The 21267-nt window shown below is 44.0% G+C and overlaps 1 protein-coding gene and 1 long non-coding RNA gene across 7 annotated transcripts in view; one reads left to right on the forward strand and one right to left on the reverse strand.

The window, feature by feature from the left end:
- The window catches only part of LOC118546359 (uncharacterized), a 566662-nt gene that overhangs the window by 16943 nt on the left and 528452 nt on the right, over positions 1-21267 (forward strand). The gene's annotated exons all lie outside the window — the stretch shown is intronic.
- PIK3CG (phosphatidylinositol-4,5-bisphosphate 3-kinase catalytic subunit gamma) overlaps positions 1-21267 on the reverse strand; it is a 34046-nt gene that overhangs the window by 8083 nt on the left and 4696 nt on the right. For all 4 annotated transcript variants that reach the window (XR_013443079.1, XM_036109061.2, XM_078060024.1 and 1 more), the window contains exons 3-10: positions 18745-18810; positions 18413-18638; positions 16876-16979; positions 13343-13489; positions 11488-11578; positions 10369-10499; positions 9275-9386; positions 7894-8051 (exon numbers count right to left, since the gene is read on the reverse strand). Coding sequence is in view for 3 of the 4 variants with exons in the window: in XM_036109061.2 (XP_035964954.1) it covers positions 7894-8051; positions 9275-9386; positions 10369-10499; positions 11488-11578; positions 13343-13489; positions 16876-16979; positions 18413-18638; positions 18745-18810 (1035 nt within the window). In the remaining variant the exon portion in view is untranslated. The remainder of the gene's footprint in view (positions 1-7893; positions 8052-9274; positions 9387-10368; positions 10500-11487; positions 11579-13342; positions 13490-16875; positions 16980-18412; positions 18639-18744; positions 18811-21267) is intronic.

Genomic DNA, 21267 nt, shown 5'->3' on the forward strand with positions numbered 1-21267 from the left:
GGGGAGCTCAGGGGGAATCACAGAACACAGAAGTGACTGGCTGGAGCAGCAGAATTTTCCCTTCTGCCAGGACTGCCTGGCACTGACCTCAAACATCCTCTTCCTCTCCTTCTCAGCTGCCTGGGGAAGGCTGTATGATATGGAGTGGAGAAGAAGGGGTAAAGGAAGAATCCGATTTCAGGAACTCAGTGTAATGTACTTGTTAATGAGCGTGAATGTGGGGAACGCTGAAATATTGTTACTGTTAGCCGGAACGCTATCCAGGAGTAGTTAATAAATAGATTGAGTCTACACAGCACATCAGCTCTTAATTTCATAGTTGATTCAAATGCCTTAATTATAGCATCTAGTACCAAAGGAAAGGCTTGTCTTCACAAAGCTACACTCCTGTAAGTCTTGGGAACAAAGGAATTCATTACCATTTCAGGGTCAAAACTTGTTTCGTTAACTGGGCCGAAAGTAGTTCATTAAACAGAAAGCTTTCTATATACAGTCTACTAATTTCTTCCTTTTTTTTTTTTTAAGATTTTATTTATTTGAGAGAGAGAAGAGAGAGCGGGAGTGAGTGCAAGCACGAGTAGGGGGGAAGGGCAGAGGCAGAGGGAGAAGCAAATGGGACTCCATCCCAGGACCCTGAGATCATGACCTGAGCCAAAGGCCTTAACCGACTCAGCCACCCAGGTGCCCCAGTCTACTAATTTCTTAACCACCAATGAGCTCTGGCTACTTCAGACTGTCCAAGGTCATAGGGAATAGGCCTACTTTTTCTTAAACCAAACTCCTCCATTCTCATCTAGAAACAAGTGGAAGTGAAATATTACTGCACACACATATTGACAAAAATGAGGAAGTAACCCCAGGACTACAAAACAGGAACCCCAGGGCCGAGAGGGAGAAAGAGGAGAAAAACTCCCAAAGATTCATCAATGAAAAGCAGTGTCCGCACCCACTGACTTTTTCTAAACAGTAAGGCTGCCTCCGTCTGCTAAGGAAGGAGGCAGTGGAGAGAAATAAGATTTCTGTCAGAGAGGGTTTTATTTTGTATTAAAAAAAAATCAATGAATTGGTTTAGGCGATGCCTTTAGAAGTTATTTTGGCAAAACCGAGAGACACCAGTTAGCAGACCTAATGATGCAGGAGGAAGCATTTTCTGGTAAATCTGAAGGAAGAGTGTGTCTGATACTTGGCTGTGCATTTGTTGTGTTTGAATTAGGAACCTTCTCTCTAAGGACCTCTTAAAAATGATTCTCAGACCAGCTCTGTCTACCAGGGGAAGGGCTGTGTTGCCATGTTCTCAAGTACTTAGAAGCTTCTTAGAAACCTACAGGTTACAATTACACTGTCCTTCATTAGTCAGGTATTCTAAATGGACTGTCTGTAGGGGTATGTGTGTGTGTTCTCGCCTGTTCCAGAAAGGACTGAAGGTGAATTATCTGGGTACACAGAAGTCAAAATAACATTAATCTGAAGTGGGTAGAAAAAGGAAAGGAAGGACAAAGGAAATGATCACAGTGGGTTTGGGACAAAGACCAGTTCAACGCTTATACATCGCAAACGCTATATACTTGCTGTGGACGATCTTAAATATATCTGTAGCCAAAAGGAAAATCAAACCCCTTACTTCATCCAGTGTTCAGAGGATTTTAAGAAACTATTTGTTTAGGAGAAACACAGACTTTCTAGAGACTATGACCTAATAGCGATTTCGCAAGAGGATCTCCATAAAGAGTACACTTTTTGTAACATAGGGAATAACACCCTCAGTAATACTCTTTGGGTAGACAAAACAATTCTCTACAAGAAACTAAACATTGAGAGAAGATGCCAGTTGGGAAGTTATTCTTGATGTTTAAAAGTCACAGGGGTCCAATATCTTAGGCACTGAGTGACCCTGCGTGCTGGCAGATTAACACATCAGTCCAATTCAAGGCCATCTTCCGAGGCTGTGTCTGGGGCAGATTCCACACCACTGGATTCCAGCGCCTACAGATGACAGATGCTGGACCCTTCTCTGAGGCTATCTCCCAGTGGATAGTACAGTCCTGAGCATCTGATTCGGGCCTGGAGAGAGGCGGCTGAGCTTGACCTTGTTAGTGGTCCAGGGTGCAGATCCCAAGAGGGAATCCTTTCTCAACTCAGTGTTTTATGGGCAGTTCGACACATAAACTTGTCATCTCCCTGTTGACCTATAATAGGCCTCTATTACAGTCATTTGTGTTTCATCAATTGAGCTCCAAATGACTCCTTTGCTTGCTCTCTACCCGCCCCTCCCCCCCATCCAGCCCTTGCATTGCCTCAAACTGGATGCAATTTTCCTTCCTTGACCCAAATTTCACCACACATTCCCAGCTATACCTGTGTTCCATCCATACCGGGTAACTGTACTTTTTGTTCCTAAATACTGATACTAAATACTGACTTCATGCCCCGGCTAATGTTACTCTTTTTGCCTGGATGTTCCTTCCCTCCCTGTATCTGCCTCGCAAAAATGGAACTGATCTTATCCATCAATGCCCGATAAGAACCCTTCGTTCACAGTCCCTTTCTAACTAACCCTCAGGGCAGGAATCATGGCTCGGTCTGCAAACCACTTTTGAAATCCTTGGAACAAAGCTGTGTGTGTGTGTGTGTGTGTGTGTGTGTGTGTGTGTTCGTGCACGCCCGCGTACACGTGCCCGCCTCCCGCCGTGTGCTGGGGCTGTGTCTCCCTGCTCCTTGTCACCCGGGCCCAGCACAGAGTCTGGCACACTGTAGCTAGTCTGCAAACCCAGGATGAATCAATGCTGAATGCGCAGCAGGCCATTTTGGCAAGAGTCATTGCTTTAAGAGGAGGATGGATTAGGGAACGTCATCCCGGAAGGGGACTCAACCGTAAAGGCATCTTGCCTTGCGAGCACAGTCCTGAGCCTTCTGCGGGCCTGGCACAGTGCCTGACATGTAGCAGATAGTACGTGTGTGTTGAACTAGCGTGCTCTCTTGGATACGGAAAAACAGGGCCTGGTGACTACCAGAGGACGGAGCAGGAGGCTGAGAGAGTGCAGCCGGGCAGGTGGTAAGTACAGCGAGTTCTCAGTGTAGACGAACGCAGGGTTACCAGCACGAGGAAGGGCGGTCAGAGGGCAGGAGTGGGGAATACCGGGGAGGGGGCCGCAGTCCTCAGAAGGGTCAGACGCTAGAGTCCCTGTGGCGGGCGTTAGGATAGTACTTGAGGTTCCAGCAAGGCAAATGGCAGGAGGAAGCAGGGCCCCGGTCCTAGAGGCAGGTTAACAAGCAGGGCCCTGCTGGAGAAACTGAGGCAGAAATAGTTGAAAGAACCTGGGATCCAAGATGAGAGCAAGATGACAGTGGAGACGGTTCTTAACAACCCAAGTCAGGACTCCGCACGGAGAGCGGGCGCGGGGCTGAGCCTCCCCGGCATGGGGCCCGCACTGCCAGTGGTGGACACCAGGTGGGGCCTGATAAAGCTGGCCCCCGAGATTAAAGTAACACAACGAATGGGTGCCCGAACTCTCTCCTATAAAACGCTTCTTAAGAGTGACATCTAGGGGCGCCTGGGTGGCTCAGTCATTAAGCGTCTGCCTTCGGCTCAGGTCATGATCCCAGGGTCCTGGGATCGAGCCCCACATCGGGCTCCCTGCTCCGTGGGAAGCCTGCTTCTCCCTCTCCCTCTCCCCCTGCTTGTGTTCCCTCTCTGTCTCTCTCTCTCTGTCAAATACATAAATAAAATCTTTAAAAAAAAAAAGGGTGACATCTGGGGCAAATGCCTTTTAAGTGTGTTCATCGAGCCACCTGTTTTGCACAGATGTGCCCGGGAAGGTGTTATTTGGCTTCCCTGGTTTCTTTAGCTTTATGTAACATACATTTGCTCAGTGCCTACTGTGTGCCAAGGACAGGCAGGAACTGCCCCTCCACCCTCTCCCCTCCTCTCTGCCCTCTCCCCTCCACAACCTACTGAGCGCTCACTATGCCTCAGGCCCCACAGGAGGGATTCAGGTCAGACGTGGCGCGGCTGCCACAGACTTGCACGGACAGTGATATGCTGTCCCAGGTGCAGGGAGGGGCAAAGGATAACGCCAGGGCCCCCACGTAGGAGACTGCTCGGAGGAATGACGTGGAAGCGGAGACCTGAAGGGTGTTCCAGGGAGAAGGCCACCGTGGCCTTGACCGAGTGAGAGAGTGTGGGGAGAGTGCCATGGGGTCTGGCTGGAGAGGGCAGGGGCACCCTGAGTGGAGCCTTGCAGGGCAAGCTTAGATACTCAGGTTTGCTGCAAAGTGAGGTGAGAAGCCACTGAACAGTTAATAGGGGGTAACACTGTATCTATTGCTTCAGTTCAGTTTTTAACCAAATCCTGATTAATTTACAACCTTCTCAAAGGCCAAATAATAGAATGAAGGAAAAACACTCAAATGTTAACAGTATTATTTTTGGAAGGTGGGTTTTTAGTATCTTCCTGATATTTTTAATATTTTACTGACTTAAAACACATTTACTGCTTTTAAAATTAGGAAAAAGCCCCCACGTTCTTAGATTAAAAAAAGGGGAGCCATATTTCCTTTGCTAATGATATGTGTTTGTATGTCATAGAGGTTCTAAAACCATTTAGTGAAATTTAAAGCACAGTGTTTCTAAAATCAATTGTCAGTGGGTAAAGTATGGTTTTGTCTTTTCACTCTTTTGGTAAGGGAGAGATTTTTCAAAGGAGACTTTATTTATCAAAATCATCATCATTGACATGTTTCTGTTTAGCACCTGGTGTCCAGGATGCTGCTCCGAAGGCTAACGGATGTTCTTGGTTTCAAATAGTAAGCATGCCTTGGTTTTGTGCCTTTTTGTCTGATTACAGCTTGCTCCTAAAGTCGACCCTATTCTAGAAATAATTTATTAAGATGGTCCTGGGCTTAACAAGTATTTTGGAAAAAAGGAAGAGGGGAGATAAAGCAGTGCCTTCCTCTTTCAGTTTCCGGCCTTTGAGCCTTTGGCCAGGAGCTAGGTATGTTTTCATGTCTTTGTGGAGAAGGCTCACCTCACCCTTAATGAAAAGTGGGTCAGCTTTTCTTCACCCTCCCTAACAGGTTATTCAAATGTGCTGCGTGCATTAATTAACCTTATCATTCCAAATTAGCGGTCTGCTGGAAATGAGGACACCTTTGATTCAAAATGTAAATATATACAACATTTCCCAGCCTACCTAAAAATGGCAGCTTTATTATACAAGATCCTGTGGCGCTATTTAGAGAGTTTAGAAACGTACTCCCAGAGCTTGAAGGACTTTTCATCTCAAAAAAGGAACATAAGACTAAGAAACAGAAAAACTTCTGGAAGGCTTGGTAGTATGTTAAAAAAAAAATTGTCACAAGGTCTGAGTCAAATGATGAAAAACCTGCTACTCATCTTTGTCAGGCTGAAACTTTAGGAAGCCTGTATACGTATAATTGTATACACACATGGGGATGTGGTCAGCTTTTTTCCTGTTGTGAGTGAGGAGCGTGGGGATAGTATCGGGGTGGGGGGGCAGACAAGGGGGCAGGATGGCGGGGCAAGCAGAGCTTGGACCCCCTCCCCTTGCTCTTTCACCAGAACACCTCTACTTTTTTGTGTTTTGTATATTGCTTGTATATTGCTGTTGTGCTCTCATTTCTAAGAGGGCTTCTCAACTTAAAAGTTTTCAAAGTTCAAAGACCCATTGCCATATACGTGACAATGGAGGCCATTGGGTATTGGATTTCGGCTGTGCTCTAGGCACTGGGATGAGCATCCTACCTATTCTGTTCAGATAATCCTGAAAAATACCACATGAAGTAGGTCTTCCTGTTGCCATTTTTTACAGAAGAGGAATCCAAGGTTCTGAACAGATGAGTACTTTGTATCACATGCAGAGATATTGAGTAGCGAGCCAGGATTCAAGCTATTTGCCTGCTCCAAAGCCCATCCTTCAGCCACAGTGCTGTTCTGGATCTGGGCTTAAGGCTCAAAGTCCATATATTCACAGATACTTAAACTGCAGGCCTGTGCTCTAGAACACAGACACGCAAGTACAGTAAAATTCACGAAGGTGTGTTTTTAGCAGTGCACACTGCCTAGAGGTCACTTTGGTGAGGGAGGTCTTAGCGGTTTGGGAAAGAAGCTTTGGTCACAAAGGACAGAGCAATGGTCCCAGAGGGAGAGAATAGTGCAAAGGCTCCCTGCAGAGGGTCGTTGCTTTGGGTCGAAGCTGCCTGGGACAGGGAGCGACCTTTCCTTGGCCTCCCACGTCCAAATCTTCATTAAAGAATATTTTGAAGCTTAACAACGAAGAAGAGTAAAGGGGTAAATACTGCTGGGATTTTAGGGGTGGCATGGGCCCTGTGGGGGTCTACAGGAACAGGAGAGATGGGCAGTCATTCTGGGGAAAACCACTGAGCGAGAGAAAGAGAACACACACAGAGACAGCAGGAAAGCCTGTCGGTGAGGACGGACTCCTGCATGCCCGACTCTCAATGGCATGATTGCTGCTATGCATGAGGCTATGTGGATGAACCCCCTCCTCTGGGAGAGAACTGAGGGTCCCCCTCTTCTTTAAATGGTAAAGTTCTTCAGGTTTTTTTTTTTTTTTGAACCATTTTTCTCTTCCAGGAAGTTGTCAAAATATGTGATTTTTAACTTTAAAGAAAAACAGGACTGAAATGTGTCAAATCCCTGGAAGTAGTCTGAAACCCAGTTGAGTTTACACAGAAACACACACACACACCCCCCAAAAATCCTAAGACCATCTGGCCCCAGAGATCTCAGTTTCTCTGATAACACTCCCGGAACCGTGGGAGGATTAAGTCCTGTAATCAAATCGAAATCAGCCAGGAGAACGAACAAGAACAGACAGCTTCCAAAACAATACACATCTCCCAGTTCCTGTTGCACTGAATTGCAGGGCCCGGGCCACCTCCCAAGGATCACAGGCGACTCAAGAAGAGACTCCGGAAAAAAGATTTGTTCCTAAAACGCTAATTGCAAACCAAACTGTGCTGAAGAGGCCCTAAGGCTGGGGGACGGGGGTGGGGGTGGTGGGGGGGGTCTTTAATGGGGACCCAAGGCGCAGGCGCAGATGAAGTGCTCACTCTTCGCCTCCACTGATGTGTTTCGTGTTTGTAGGGGTTCCATGTAGGTATTGTATGTGGCAATTAGGTAGTAATTTTCAGTTCTATTCATTCACAGTTATTAAATTTGCAAGTGTGAAAATTTTACTCCTCGGGTGTTTGAAATATTTGGTAGTCAAAAGTGGATGGAGACCAGGAAGGAATGAAAAAGAAAGGAGGACGTGAACCCCCCGGGGAGATGGGCTGCCCGTGTCAGAGCTCGTGGGCTGGTAAGCAGGTCGTGTCAGAGCTGGTTTTACCACCTGCAGACATGTTGACAGGATTGCAAGTGAGAGAAGGGACTGTCCTTCACACACAGGAGACAAGAGTCCAGTGGCGCGGCCACCATGCCCTCTGTCGGTAATTTATAAACACACACCTATAGCAAACACAAGGGAAGCTCCCACCTGTGTGAGCGTCCTGAAAGGAACAGGTAAAATTTGGTTGTTCTAGGCCCTGGCTTGACTAGAGAAAAATATTCGGAGGCACTCCTCGGTCAAGCCCCTCTTCAGTACAGGGGTCATCCCAGTGTCCTGTATCTGCCTGTCCCACTGATTACGGAATGCTTTCATTTCGCTTGCCATTTGGTTTGAGGTGGGAGGTGACAGAGGAGTGGCATTTTGCACTTGGGGATGGAACGGAGGAAACAGGGAGGACTGATGGTGTCTGCCACAGAGGGTGGGCAGAGAAGCCTGAGTGGAGCCGGAGGTGGGGGGGCTCCTGTGCCCGGTAGGCACCCTCTGGTTGGCGTTCCCGGAGGCCAGGAAGCAGGAGGCCAATTACCTGAAATTTCTGGAAGTACAGGCTTGTCTTCTTTCCAGAAGTTCCCATCACAAACAGGAAGTCTGGGGTTAGCACAAACGGCACTCTCTCTTTATTAATGCCCAGGAAACTTTTGTAATTCCCAAGAATGTGTCCAAAGTCAATATGAAATAGGTTTCCTTCGGAGAAGAAAATGTCTGACATCATTATAGTGGCCCAATCACTTGTAACAACACTTTGGTTTGTTTATTTCCTGAAATATTTTTTTAAGATGCCTGAAAATGAGCTATCTTGGGTGAGAGAGCTATTTTTACCCTGTTTCATCAGCTTGTGATATTTTTCAGCTTAGCAGGTGTGTGTAGTGTAACCACAAAGCACTCTTTGAACCAAGTGTGTTTTTGATATCCTTCTGGTGTTCTTTAAATGACAGCCAAATGCCATTAAAAAAAAATTCTCGACTCGTCTCAGAATTATTCTTAGAACTGTTAAGTCCAGACGCTCTGGCTAATCTGTCATCATTATGCCCGGGACTCTCTTACGCCCTTTATGTGACTCAGGATACACGGATGGTTGGCGCTGCTTGGGGGAAGGGCACTCACATTTTACTTTTGAGTAGCGCCATAGAAATAAACCTTTTGAATCCCCTTTGACTCCATTTCCACCACTGTCACTATTACCACCATGATTACCATCATCTCCTGTTTAGATAGCCCATATCACACGTATGGTCCATAAATACATGGCATCTTTTGCTTCTCACAGAGAGCAAGCGATTTACCCCAGTCTGGTGCTTTTTCCAGGCTCTACTCTTCAGTTGGTCCAGATTTCTTAGAGAAACCTTTCTTGGCATGGTAGCCAGTACTGACCACTGTCGGGGCGGTCAGTGAGCTAGTGACGAGGGCTAGGTTAGGAAGGCAGAGCGTTTCAGATGTAAGGACATCTGGGAGTCCTTGTCGTCACTTCTCTGCCGCGCCGGACGCCACTGACCACACCCGCCTTCACCAGCTTCTGGCATACGCCCCTACCCAACTTTCTAGCTGCTCTCTGGCTTTTCCTTGTGAAGTCTCATTTCTGGCATCTTCTTCGATTATTCTCTCCCGGGTCCTCTCTCGGGTGATCACAGCGTCTATGTCCCTGCCCAGTAATGACTTCTAGATGTGTGCTCCCACCTTGAACCCTGTGTAAATATCACTCTGTGCAGAGGGAAGGGGAAAGGGGGGTTAGTACTAGTTCAGTGGGGACAGTGTTTGAGTTGGGGAAGGTGAGAAAGTTCTGGGGGATGGTGGTGATGGCGGCGTGGCAATGTGAGCATTTAAAGCCATTTAACTACACTTAAAACCAAAGTGGTACATTTTGTTATATATATTTTACCACAGTAAAAAACAATAATAAATAAACTCACCTGTCTCTGTGATCATAATATTGTCGTTGTGCCTGTCGCCTATTCCAAGAACAAAGGTAGCCACACAGTAGCCAGCGCAGGAATAAACAAATCTCTCCACCGCTGCCTGAAACTAATTAGAAGGTGTCCGAATATCAGTTGTGTTCTAACTACAGAGAGCAGCCCGGGTCAAGTACAGACGACTTCCAAAAAGGCACCGTCTGGGAACCATTTTCAGACAGCAGGTGGGCTGTGCCTGATTTCATTCACGTTCTATCTACTAGGTGCCGACTTTCTCAGCGCTCTCCTTATGTTTTAGGTGAAGAGTCAGTGACTCACAAGAGCAGGCGGAGGAAACAAGAGTCAAAGAGCAACAGTTGATCAAAGGGTTCATTTCCGCTCCATGCATCGCTTGCCGACAATGCCACAGAACCCATAATTGTTTCTCCTTCATCAGTGAACATATGTTTTGCTTGTGACCGCTTCAAGTATGCACAGGTTCACAAATTCACATGTATAGCAGGCTAATAAATGCTGCTAATTATATTTCCTCCCCAAAAGGCTGCTAACCATGCAAATGAGAAGTGCTAATCCTATGCAGCAGAACTTGAAACGACAGCCAAACAGCCCAAGCACGCAGCTTGAAGGATGCAGCATATGTCCTTCAGAAGGATGCTGGAACTGACATTTGCCGCATCCATAATTCACCGTTTAGATGGGGGGGGGGCAGTAAATTAGCAATTTGCTGATAGGATAGGTGGCATTTCCCAGGTAGGAAGGTACACGGTGACTACATTTTTCTACTGAACAACAAAAATGGACTGTCCTAAAAAGTACCAACACATTATTTCATAGAGCCAAATTTTATGCAAAGCGTGCCTGATAAAGGAGAAGCCAATGTTCACAGCATTCTGAACGGAGCGCCTGCGTTTTACACAGATCTGCCGTGTCCCCCGGGGAGGCACTTAAAACCCCCGCGGCCTCACAAGGAAAAGGTTTCACCCAACATCAGGAGGCACGACATGGGTAGATCCTTTGAAAACGTGAACCCGTCACTGCTACATAAATGACGAGCCTGTAAGGAGCCTCCGGCACTGGGAGAAGCAGGAGCTCACCTTTTCTTCAACAGGGCATCTCTCTTTGAGCCAGTGGCTCAGGACCTCATCTTTGAACGCCCCCGTGTTGCCCACTGTGCTTTGCTGTATTTTAGCAATTGTCGTGGCATCCTTCACGATCTCGATCATGCCTGTGGGAGGAGGCACAGAATCTGATGTAAACTGGGGCCTGGCGCCTGACCCACAGGGTGAACGGCTGTGTCGCTGTTGATGGGAGGGGGCTATTGTCTAGGTTTGTGCTGTTGGTTGTCTTAGGAGGGAGAGAAAGAAGAGGAGGATGGAGGAAGTTTTGTGGGACATGCTTTCAGTATCCCTGAATGAAAAGATGAAAGGCTGGTTTTTAAAAGGTAATAAGTAGGGGCGCCTGGGTGGCTCAGTCGTTAAGCGTCTGCCTTCAGTTCAGGTCATGGTCCCAGGGTCCTGGGATCGAGCCCCACCTTGGGTTCCCTGCTCCACGGGGAGCCTGCTTCTCTCTCTCCGACCCCCCGCCCCCCGCTTGTGTTCCCTCTCTCACTGTGTCTCTGTCAAATAAATAAAAATATTTAAAAAAAAGTAGTAAGTAAAAGCATGTATGTGCTGAGCATAGGTGCTTGGCAAACTGTGCCTTTTCCTTTTTTTAATCAAAGGGTCAAATGGAAGTGGTTTTATACAGTTCTCAGATCAGAAGCTCAAATAAAAATATCTGTGGTGGAAACAAAAATGTTAAACGTCTATAAAAGCACCTAAGAGTCGAGTATATAATCGCTTCAATAATGTGAATTCTAAGATATTGAAATAAGTGACAGATCTTACCATCTATTTTTAAATGTTATTTGTGAGAGAGAAGTTTAATGTGCAGTGAAACAAGCTACAGTTTAGACGTGGAGAAGTAGAGAGGAGGGAATGAGTTCTTACTAAAATCATTGCCATGTATAGTCACAGGATTGGAATCCCACATTTGTATATTTTCAACAGATCCACATTAAATCGAGAGACACATGCACCAGCCTTGGAACACTGCCTTCCTTTTTATATGGATTATGTTTGTAATTTTCCAGGTATTAAATGCCTGCACTAAAGGGCTTAGGATCCTTTAAAGTGAGCTGAGCAGTACATTCATCTCCCGAGGTGACCACATACCTATTTTGTCCCCAGTTGAAATGCAGCCATATGGCAGGAGGCACAGATCCAAAGATTCAGTCTCCCAAATGGATTCCATGATTCGTAGAATCTAGACATCGGACACAAAAAAATGTTTCCATTAGAAATACATATTTAATGTATTTTTCTTCTCCTTTAAAAAACCCGACAATCTTAACTGGAAACGTGAAATATGTACGTTAACGTACACTCTGTAAGTAACAGCTGTAGTTTATTTATCAGTGGGGTGCTCTGAAGTTCCCATTCCTTGGGAGCCTCTTAAGTTTGGTCCCTGAGATGTACTCCGGGGAAGAGGATGAATGGACTTAGTGCAGGGAGAGGTGGTAATCACGTTTCAGCTGTTCAGAGGTTCCACTCCAGTTATGTGTATTTTATCACCACAACAAAAAATGTTCCACTCTGACGTTCTTATGAGTTTTCACCCATAAGGCGCTCTTGGGTTAACCCAAGGCAACACTAACAGTGATGAGAATGCTGGCTACTTTACTGAGTCTGTTTTATGTCGATCCTTTGCATTTACCCTATCCTGTGAGTAGGATTATCATTCCCATTCTGCAGGTGGAGAGACTAAGGCTTCATGAGCTTTTGTAACTTGCCCTCACCTGCCAAGAAGTATGCCTCAGCATCAAAACAAGTACATAAAAGGCAAGTGCAAACCTCCCTGCAAAGTGAGAGGAAGGACACAGTGATGCACAGTGATGCTTTGCATTTCTGAAGCTCTTGTCTTTGGATAATTCAAAGGAGTCTACAGATTTATGGGAAATGCCATAAACCTTCAAAAGGTTTGAAGGATTTCTTTTTCTTTCTTTCTTTTTAATACTTCTGGGACAATACACATAGGATTCTTGAAAAGAGAGCAAAAGGTATTATTGTTTCCATATTAGAAATAAGTACAAGCAGAAATGGAAAGAATGGAAAACACGACCAATTTTTAAATAGGCCACATTTAAATCAATGAGGTTTGCCTATTTTTAAAATTTTTTTTAAAGATTTTTATTTATTTGACAGAGAGAGACACAGCAAGAGAGGGAACACAAGCAGGGGGAGTAGGAGAGGGAGAAGCAGGCGGAGCATGGAGCCTGATGCGGGGCTCGATCCCAGGACCTGGGATCATGATCTGAGCCGAAGGCAGATGCTTAACGACTGAGCCACCCAGGCGCCCCAAGGTTTGCCTATTTTAAATAAACCACACAAAAGATGAGAAATTATGTTACTTCTACAGTGATGAGCTGGAATATGGAGATTTACTACACCAGTTTGCAAAGCTAAAGTTGATCTGGAAATGTTAGAGAATACGGAAGATGACAAACATTGATTACCATCCACCGTCTGCTCTAGTAATCCATTCACTCTTGCTACTTAACTGCACGATTTCTGAAATCACCTGCCTGTTCATCTTCTCTCTCCTTCCTGTCAAATCCTTCACTTGAGTTTGTGGATATGGATGTATATCAAAGTGATGTATCTAAGGAGAGCACCTGTGGGTGCACAGCTATGTCTATAAATCCAAATAAAGTGGATGTCAGGGGGCCAAATACGTCTATATTCTATGTTACTAGGAATGGGGTGTGTACAAGAGGGGTTAGGGGAGGGAGACCTATCTGGCTGTGCATCTTCTCATGGACAGACAGAACTGGGATGCTCACTAATTGCACATCTCATAGTCCACAGCCACGTTCCCCCCGTGAAAACTCTCTGTTACGGAATCTTTGATCACCATGTGTGGACGGAGTAGGAGAATGGGAACAGAATCCGTAGGAGACATTTTTTTTCGGTCTAACATGGAATTATTTTTTCAGGTAATTGAACAGAAAATTCCTTAACGGTAGCATACCTGTAAAATCAGCATGTCTTGGCGCAGATCGTCACCATGTTTAAAGATAATTCCAATCGTTTCATTGGATAGGGCTGTAGGATCAGCACATTTAAACTCAAGCCACAGGGGCTTTTTCTTGGAGGCCATCACTTTACATTTTTCAATCTGTAAGGAAACGGTCACATGGCTCCTACATATAATGAATGCATAATGCAGAGACACAAATCCTCTTGCAAAGCATCACTACAAACAACCAGTACAAAGTCCTAGCTGGAAAATGATGTTTAATGATTTCGGTGAAAATACACAGTGTTCCTACCAAATCTGGAAATGCTCTATGAGAGCAAGTCACAACACCTAAAAGCAAGGGTTCTCAAACTGTGTTCCGGGGAAACCTAAGAGTCTGTGGAGGTGCCAAGAGGCAATGTGCCTCTGAAACAAATAATACATTATATGTTAAAAAAAAAAAAGGAAGAAGAAGAAGATAGCAGGAGGGGAAGAATGAAGGGGGGGAAATCGGAGGGGGAGACGAACCATGAGAGACGATGGACTCTGAGAAACAAACTGAGGGTTCTAGAGGGGAGGGGGTGGGGGGATGGGTTAGTCTGGTGATGGGTATTAAAGAGGGCATGTTCTGCATGGAGCACTGGGTGTTATACACAAACAATGAATCATGGAACACTACATCAAAAACTAATGATGTAATGTATGGTGATTAACATAATAATAATTAAAAAAAAAGAGGCAATGGCAGATCCCATCCTCGGCACACCCCCCTTCCAAAAGGGCCCTGGTACTCCCACATGCCTGTTAATACAGAGCAACTCTGCCGTTTATCCAAGCTCAACACATGCTAGTAGACAAAACATAAAGAAAACCATACCAAGGTCCATCATAATCAATTTGCTAGAAACCACGGTGTTAAAAAGAAAATCCTAAAAGCAGCCCAGGGAAAAAAGACATGTACAGAAATCAAAGATAAGAATGACAGGAGACTTATTGTCAGAAAATAGGCAGACCAGAAGAAAATGCTACTGAAAGGGAGAAAAAAAATCACCCTAGAATTCGATATCCAGGGGAAACATCTTTCAAAAATGAAGGTGGAATAAAAAGGTTTCTCAGACAAACAACAGCTGAAAGAATTTCTAGCCAGAAGACTTGCACTATAAGAAGTATTTAAGGCTGAAGGAAAAGGATGCCAGATGGACACACAAACTGATACAAAGAAATAAAGAGTTCCAAATGTGTTAAGTGTGTGGGTAAATATAAAGAATGTTTGGGGCACCTGGGTGGCTCAGTCGTTAAGCGTCTGCCCTTGGCTCAGGTCATGATCCCAGGGTCCTGGGATCGAGTCCCACATCGGGCTCCCTGCTCCGCGGGAGGCCTGCTTCTTCCTCTCCCACTCCCCCTGCTTGTGTTCCTTCTCTCGCTCTCTCTCTCTCTGTCAAATAAATAAAATCTTTAAAAAAAATGTTTAATCTCTTAAATCTGCTAAATCTATTCTTAACTGTTTAAAGCAATAATAATGATGATTATTATTATTGGGTTTATAACATATGTGGGAGTTACAGGCATGATAAAAATCGTACAAAGGATGGGAGGAGGGTAATGGAAGTATACTGTTGTAAGATTCTTATGCAAACATGAAGTGGTTTATCATCTGAATGTAACCCAGAGCATGTGGTATTGATGTAAGGATATCTATCTATTTTATTTAAAAGGTTAATTTATTTATTTTAGAGTGAGCGAGAGGAGGGACAGAGGAAGAGGGAGAGAGAGAATCCCAGACTCCCCGCTGAGTGCAGAGCTCAATGTGGGTCTTGATCTCACGACCCAGAGATCATGACCTGAGCCAAAATCAAGAGTCGGAAGCTCAACCAATTGAGCCACCTGGACACCCCAAGGCTAGATATTTAGATCAATGAAGTGCACTAGAGAATCTTGATATAGACTCACTCACATATATGGTCAGTTGATACCTGACAAAAGTGCCAAGGTATTTCAACAGGAAAAGGTTAGTCTTCAACCCATGGTGCCAGAAAAGTTGGATATTCAATTCTAAAAAACCCACACCTGATCTCATTGTACACAAAAATTAACTCAAAATGGATCAAGGACTTACATATAAAAGTGAAAACCATGAAACTTCTAGGAAAAGTATTTGTCGCATTGAATGAGGCAGTATTTCTCAACTTTGGCACTGTTGACATTTTGGGCTAGATCATTTATTGTTGTTGGGGGGCTGTTCTGTGCATTGTAGGATATTTAGCAGCATCCCTGGTCTCTACCCACTAGATGTCAGTAGCATTGTCCCAGTTGTGACAATAAAAAATAGCTCCAGACATTACCACGTGTGTGTGTGTGTACTGGGGGGTGTCACCCCTGGGTGAGAATTACTGGATAAAGCAAATGTATCGTAGGACACACAAAAAAAACAAACTATAAAAAAAAGTGATAAGTTGGGCTTAATCAAAATTAAGCCCTCTGCTCTTTGAAATACACTACTAAGAAAATGAAAAGGCAAGCCATGGACTGGTATTTGTAAAATGTATACCTGAGAAAGGATAAAGGATTTGTATCCAGAATATAAAAATAACTCAAAAATAAGAAGGCAACCCACATTAAAAATGAATGAAAGATGAGAACAGAAACTTCTCAAAAAAAAAAAAGCACATGAGAAGATACTCAACATCATTAGAGATACGCAAGTAAAAGCAACAGTGAGAAACCACTTCACCACTGGAATGGCTAAAATTAAAGATTGGTAATATTGTTGACGAGGATGTGGGACAGTTGGAACTCACATACACTGCTGGTGGGAATATAAAATGGTACAGTCACTTTGGAAAAACAGTTTGGCAGTGTCTTATAAAATTATACATACATGTACCATGACTCCACTAGCTCGCTGTTAATTATTTACTCAAAAGGTGAATGGAAGACAAATAGTAGTATATCCACATAGGGGAATACCACTCAGTCATTAAAAAAAAGGAACAGGCTGCTGACACACACAGTGACGTGGATGGATCTCAAAAGCACTATGCTAAGGAAAAGGATCCAGATACAAAAACCACATACCGTATGACTCCATTTCATGAAATTCTAGGAGAAGCACAATGACGTGACAGAGGCAGATCTGTTGTCCAGGACGGGGGATGGAAGGAGGGAAGGACTAATTGCAAAGGCACATGAAAGAAATGTGCCTTTCCTATGACATCTCCTTGGAAATGTTCTCTATCCTGGTTGTGGTGGTGGTTATATGATTTGTCAAAACTCATTGCACTGTATACTTAGAATGAACAAATTTTATTGTACGTGAATGATTCATTAAGAGAGCTGATTTAAAACCAAGTGGATGGGAGATTGCCTGGTGTGGAGGCTTCGAGTAGCTAGCGCTTAAGAGAAATCCTGGACAGGAGCCCTCTCGGGGACTTTCCAGCTTCTCTGTCTCTCTATACACGTTAGCTTTGACCCACAGGGCCCTGTAAAGCACACACAGACAGCTCCAAGACACAAAGACCACCTGGAGACCTCAGGGTGATACCTACCACTAATGCTCCTGCCTTCAGTCCAGGGTCATACGGCACTCTAAAGCTTTTTGGGAGATTCGAATTCTGCAGGTTTTCGAGCTTTTGCTTAAGTTGTGAAATAACTGTAATTGTCGAAAGCACACAAAAGTTACATGAGTTCGAGAAGTCACCGACATTATCTAGAACATTTCCTGAGGCCACATTTCTTCATAACATTCCATCCATTTGGTGTGGAGCAGGGGGTAGGGTTCTGTCTTTGAGGAACTAACGTAAGAGGTGGCATGATAAGTCAGGCTTACTGTAAGCAATACGACCATGATGCGTGAGACAGCAGAGGATAGAAGCGTGGGGGTGCATTGCGTCCGTGGAATCCCAAGCCAGTCAGGTAAGGGAGGGAATTTTGAGGGTAAGGCTAAGGAATGAACACTGTAGTTATCATTCCAACGTGAAACTCTCAACTGCCAATGTGGTTTGGGGAACAGACATTTGAAGACTGTATTAAATGCCATTCGGTTAGGGTTCTGTAAATTCTTTTCAAGAGAGGAAGTTAGGTTATGTGAAGACAATGTGATAGCCTCAAAATTCAAGAGTTCTTCAGAATTCTAAATTCTAAGGAAAAATATGTAGGTTAAAGATGACTTCCTGGATACCATACTGGAGGCCAGGACAAGTGTTTCCCTTTCTTATATACAAAGCAAATAAAAGTAAGATGATTATTACCATTATTATTTTTTAGGAGAGAGCACTATGGGTGTATTGGAAAAGAGGGAAAAAGTGGAAATTCAGAATATTTAAACGTTTAAAATACTGGCTGAGTATGTTAGAGTGTGTCCATTAGGGGCCATAGTGCTGGGTCTAGGTATACAAAAATGAATAAGAAATATCCCCTAGTTTCAAGGCTCATGCAGTTTACCAGACCAGAAAGACGTGTTAATAACTATAATTTAATACAGTATCAACCCAAACCTATGGGAATACAGAGAAAGAGTGATTAATTTTCCTAGGGGCAGGGGCAGGATTTCTTAGGGATAAGAAGATCATATTGGAAATGACTTCAGAGGAGGTATCTACGTATGTATACAAGTACACTGACATAAATAAATATATATATAAATATACCTACACACCAATTTTTAATTAGCTTCTCAATAATTCATTTCTTTAAAAGACTGAAAATTTGAAAATTACACACATATATTGAAAGGGAGGAAACAGGTAAATATTTGCAAAGATCTAATCTTTGTGTACGTGCATGCAATTGTTCTTAATACATCTTACATCGGCATAATGCTTTTTTAATTTTTCAAAGAGTTTAATGACTATTATCATAAATTCATCATTAGCACGTATACGTATAGTTCAAAAAAATATGAATGTGTAAAAGGAGAGCTTTAAATTTGCTTACTCCACAGAGACAGAGGATTAAAAAATGTGTCCTTGGGGCTCCCTTTCGGAAGGTGTGACTTGCCTTCCTGAAGGAGAAGAATCACAGGGATGATGGCATTTGGAAATGAAGGCCTTTGGAAAGGGAACCCCGAAAACACAGCCACTGTACCTTGGGAACTGACATCATACTTTTCAGCAGAGAGCGATTTAATATCAATGGTGACCTTCTGCAGCATCTCGATCACTTGAACTTGTTGGGTGAAGTCGTGTAGCATGGCCGTGCCGCAGCCCCTCAGATAGGCTTCCAGGATCACGGCAAACCTCTGCTGATGGTGCCTGGACTGGGCTATCTCGCTTCTCAAGAACCAAAACAAGAAATGACCAATTCTTTTGTTCTGAGGGTGGGAACGAGAAGGATGAAATTATTGCGACTCATCCTCTGGCAGTCAATTCTCGCTAACTTTTGAAATGCCCCACTATGATCAAGGTGGAAAGACTTACTCTTAAGCCTCGCTTCAGCAGAAATCGGGCCAGGGCGCTGTCATGATATGGTTCAAATTTCACAGCCTGAGGGAAGAACACATGGGCACTCGTAGGATTGCATTCTGTGTTAAAAGGGAATGGAGGGGAAATGGTCTGCCTTCCTGGGTCTTTCAGGGCGAGGGTGATGAGAATCTTACCAGTCACTCAAGTCAACCCTTTCTTTTCGAGGACACTTGGGGCCAGAGTGAATCACTTGCTTAGGGCCTGGGATTAGAAGCCAGAACCCTTGACTCACCGTTATGTGCTTTTGATAATTTCAAAGGTGAAGCGGTAAGGCTTTATCTCCCATTAAGGGCTTACTTGATTTACTGGAAGGACGGACAGGACACACGGGGATGGCTATAACAAATCCACAAAAGTGGAATGTAAAAGAGGTTGTTGGAAAGAAAATGGACAGCGGAGATAATAGTACATACAAGGAGAGAAGTATTTGTTAGATGTGAAGATCCTAAATATCCTATCACTCCCCTTTTGCTCAAGCCGTTTGTTTGGCATCTCACTGTCAAGTCATCAAGCTGCCTCACGGGCCCTTCCTGCAAGTAAATAGCAGGCCTGGACTGTCCACACAGAGTGATCACTACCCCCTGCCATGTTGCAGTGTAGACAGAGCTTTTTGTCTGAAAAGTCTCTGATTTTAGATGCTCCTTCAGGTTTCATAGTTTTCACATGCCTTGGCTATCACAGAGATATGGACTCGGGTGGCAGACAGCTCTATGACTGAAGGGAAAGCACCAATAAAGTGGAAAAAATAATTAAGAATGGTGGGTGTATGAATATTTGTTATATCATTCTCTGTATTTACAGTAAGTCTGCAATAGCTCATCATTTTAACAGCCGCAAGACTAGCAAATAAGATGCGTACAAAAAGTTAGAGGGTGGGTATCATGTGTATGCATAACGAGAGGCTTAACATGAAATTAGAAATACTCTTAGAGAGTATTCCTTTACAAATAGAAGTGGCCTATCTTTTTTTCCCCAAGGAACCAAAGAAATTCCCATTCCACTTTATGTTTGCAGGCTTGTGGGATTCTTGGTACAATTTCCAGTTCTACTCTGGTTTTCCAATTTGGAAATGATCAAGACTGAGTGATAATCTCTCTCTTATCCCCATGCCATCAAAGGTGCTTCTCATGGGTGTGGGCCAGTAGGTGTCTGTAGCTGCCATGAAGGTCTGAATTCTGAAAATGTGGTTATTTAGCCACGGTACTGACTTCAGAATCAGTTGTAAGTTTCTACCCCGAACGTGAGTCTTTTCAACCTTATTCGTGTTTCACTTCTGTAAACACAATGCAGATCTCAACCAGGAGACCATTTTCATCAGGAATGAGTCATTCCGCCATATCTGAAAATGTCTCAAATAGTTTTACAAATGACGACTCTTTCTCAAATTTACGACCACAAATTCAATGTTAGTGTTACTTATTGACCTTTTTCATTTAAAACAGTTCCAAGAAGAATGCTATTCATTTTCCAATTCTGCAAAATTGACTTGTGAAAATGACAATGAAAAATAATTCATCAGTGAATTAAATTTCATTAATTATCATTTGTGTTATGTCAGTATCTGAATTAAGCGGCAGAGAAAAATATTAGGTACATTTAATAGATGAAAGCAAAGGTTGAGTGTCATGTTTCAAGTATCTGCCTAATGAGAAGGTGAAGATTCAGAGTTGAAGTTGAGAATATCCAAAATGCTCCTCAGAAAACTCCGGGGCCTTCCTCTAACGATAGCAATGATTTGGCCGTTTAGTCTCTAACACTTAGCCCGGGCTCTCGGGTCAAACGTCACTTACTCAAAACTGTCCCTGGTTTCCTCCAGCTAAATTAAGTATCCCCAGGACTCCTGCCTATTTTCTCACAATACTCTGCAGTTTTCCCCCAAAGCATGTGCACAATTTGGTATTAAATATCTGTTTGTATGTGTATGCATTTGCTGTCAATCTCCTCCACTGCACCGCAAGCTATAAGGGGGCAGGCGGGCAGAGACTGGCTCGCTTGTGATCACCACTCTGTATCTAGCACAGAACGGGGGAAACACTCAGTACGTGTTGTTGAATTAATAAAGGGACATGGCTGCACTCTAAAATAAACATTTCTCTTCCAATTCCTTTACTTCCTCTTCCTTGTTAAACAGCATAATACCATCTGGGAACTGCCGTGGTGTGTGGAACCATGCCTCCTTTTTTCCAACTTCCTAGGTAAACTGTAGTCAAATCGCTGAGCCCCTCTGGACTACAGGGAAAGATGTGAGAACCCCGAGTGGAAATCCTGGACCAGACCTGTCTAATGAGAGGGGCTTTCGAGGTGCCACCCAGAGAGGAGATGTTATTCTATGGATGGTGATGAGTGTGATCAGAGAGGCTGACCTTTTTTCTCTAGGACACACTATCCTGACATGGGATTGATGCAGGATATTGGAGGCAGTGAAAAGAGTAAGGCTTGGAGTCAGACCTCCTGGTTTGGATTTCTGGTCTGATTCTT

The sequence above is a fragment of the Halichoerus grypus genome, chromosome 12 (assembly GCF_964656455.1).
Source record: "Halichoerus grypus chromosome 12, mHalGry1.hap1.1, whole genome shotgun sequence".
Taxonomy (NCBI): Eukaryota; Metazoa; Chordata; class Mammalia; order Carnivora; family Phocidae; genus Halichoerus; species Halichoerus grypus.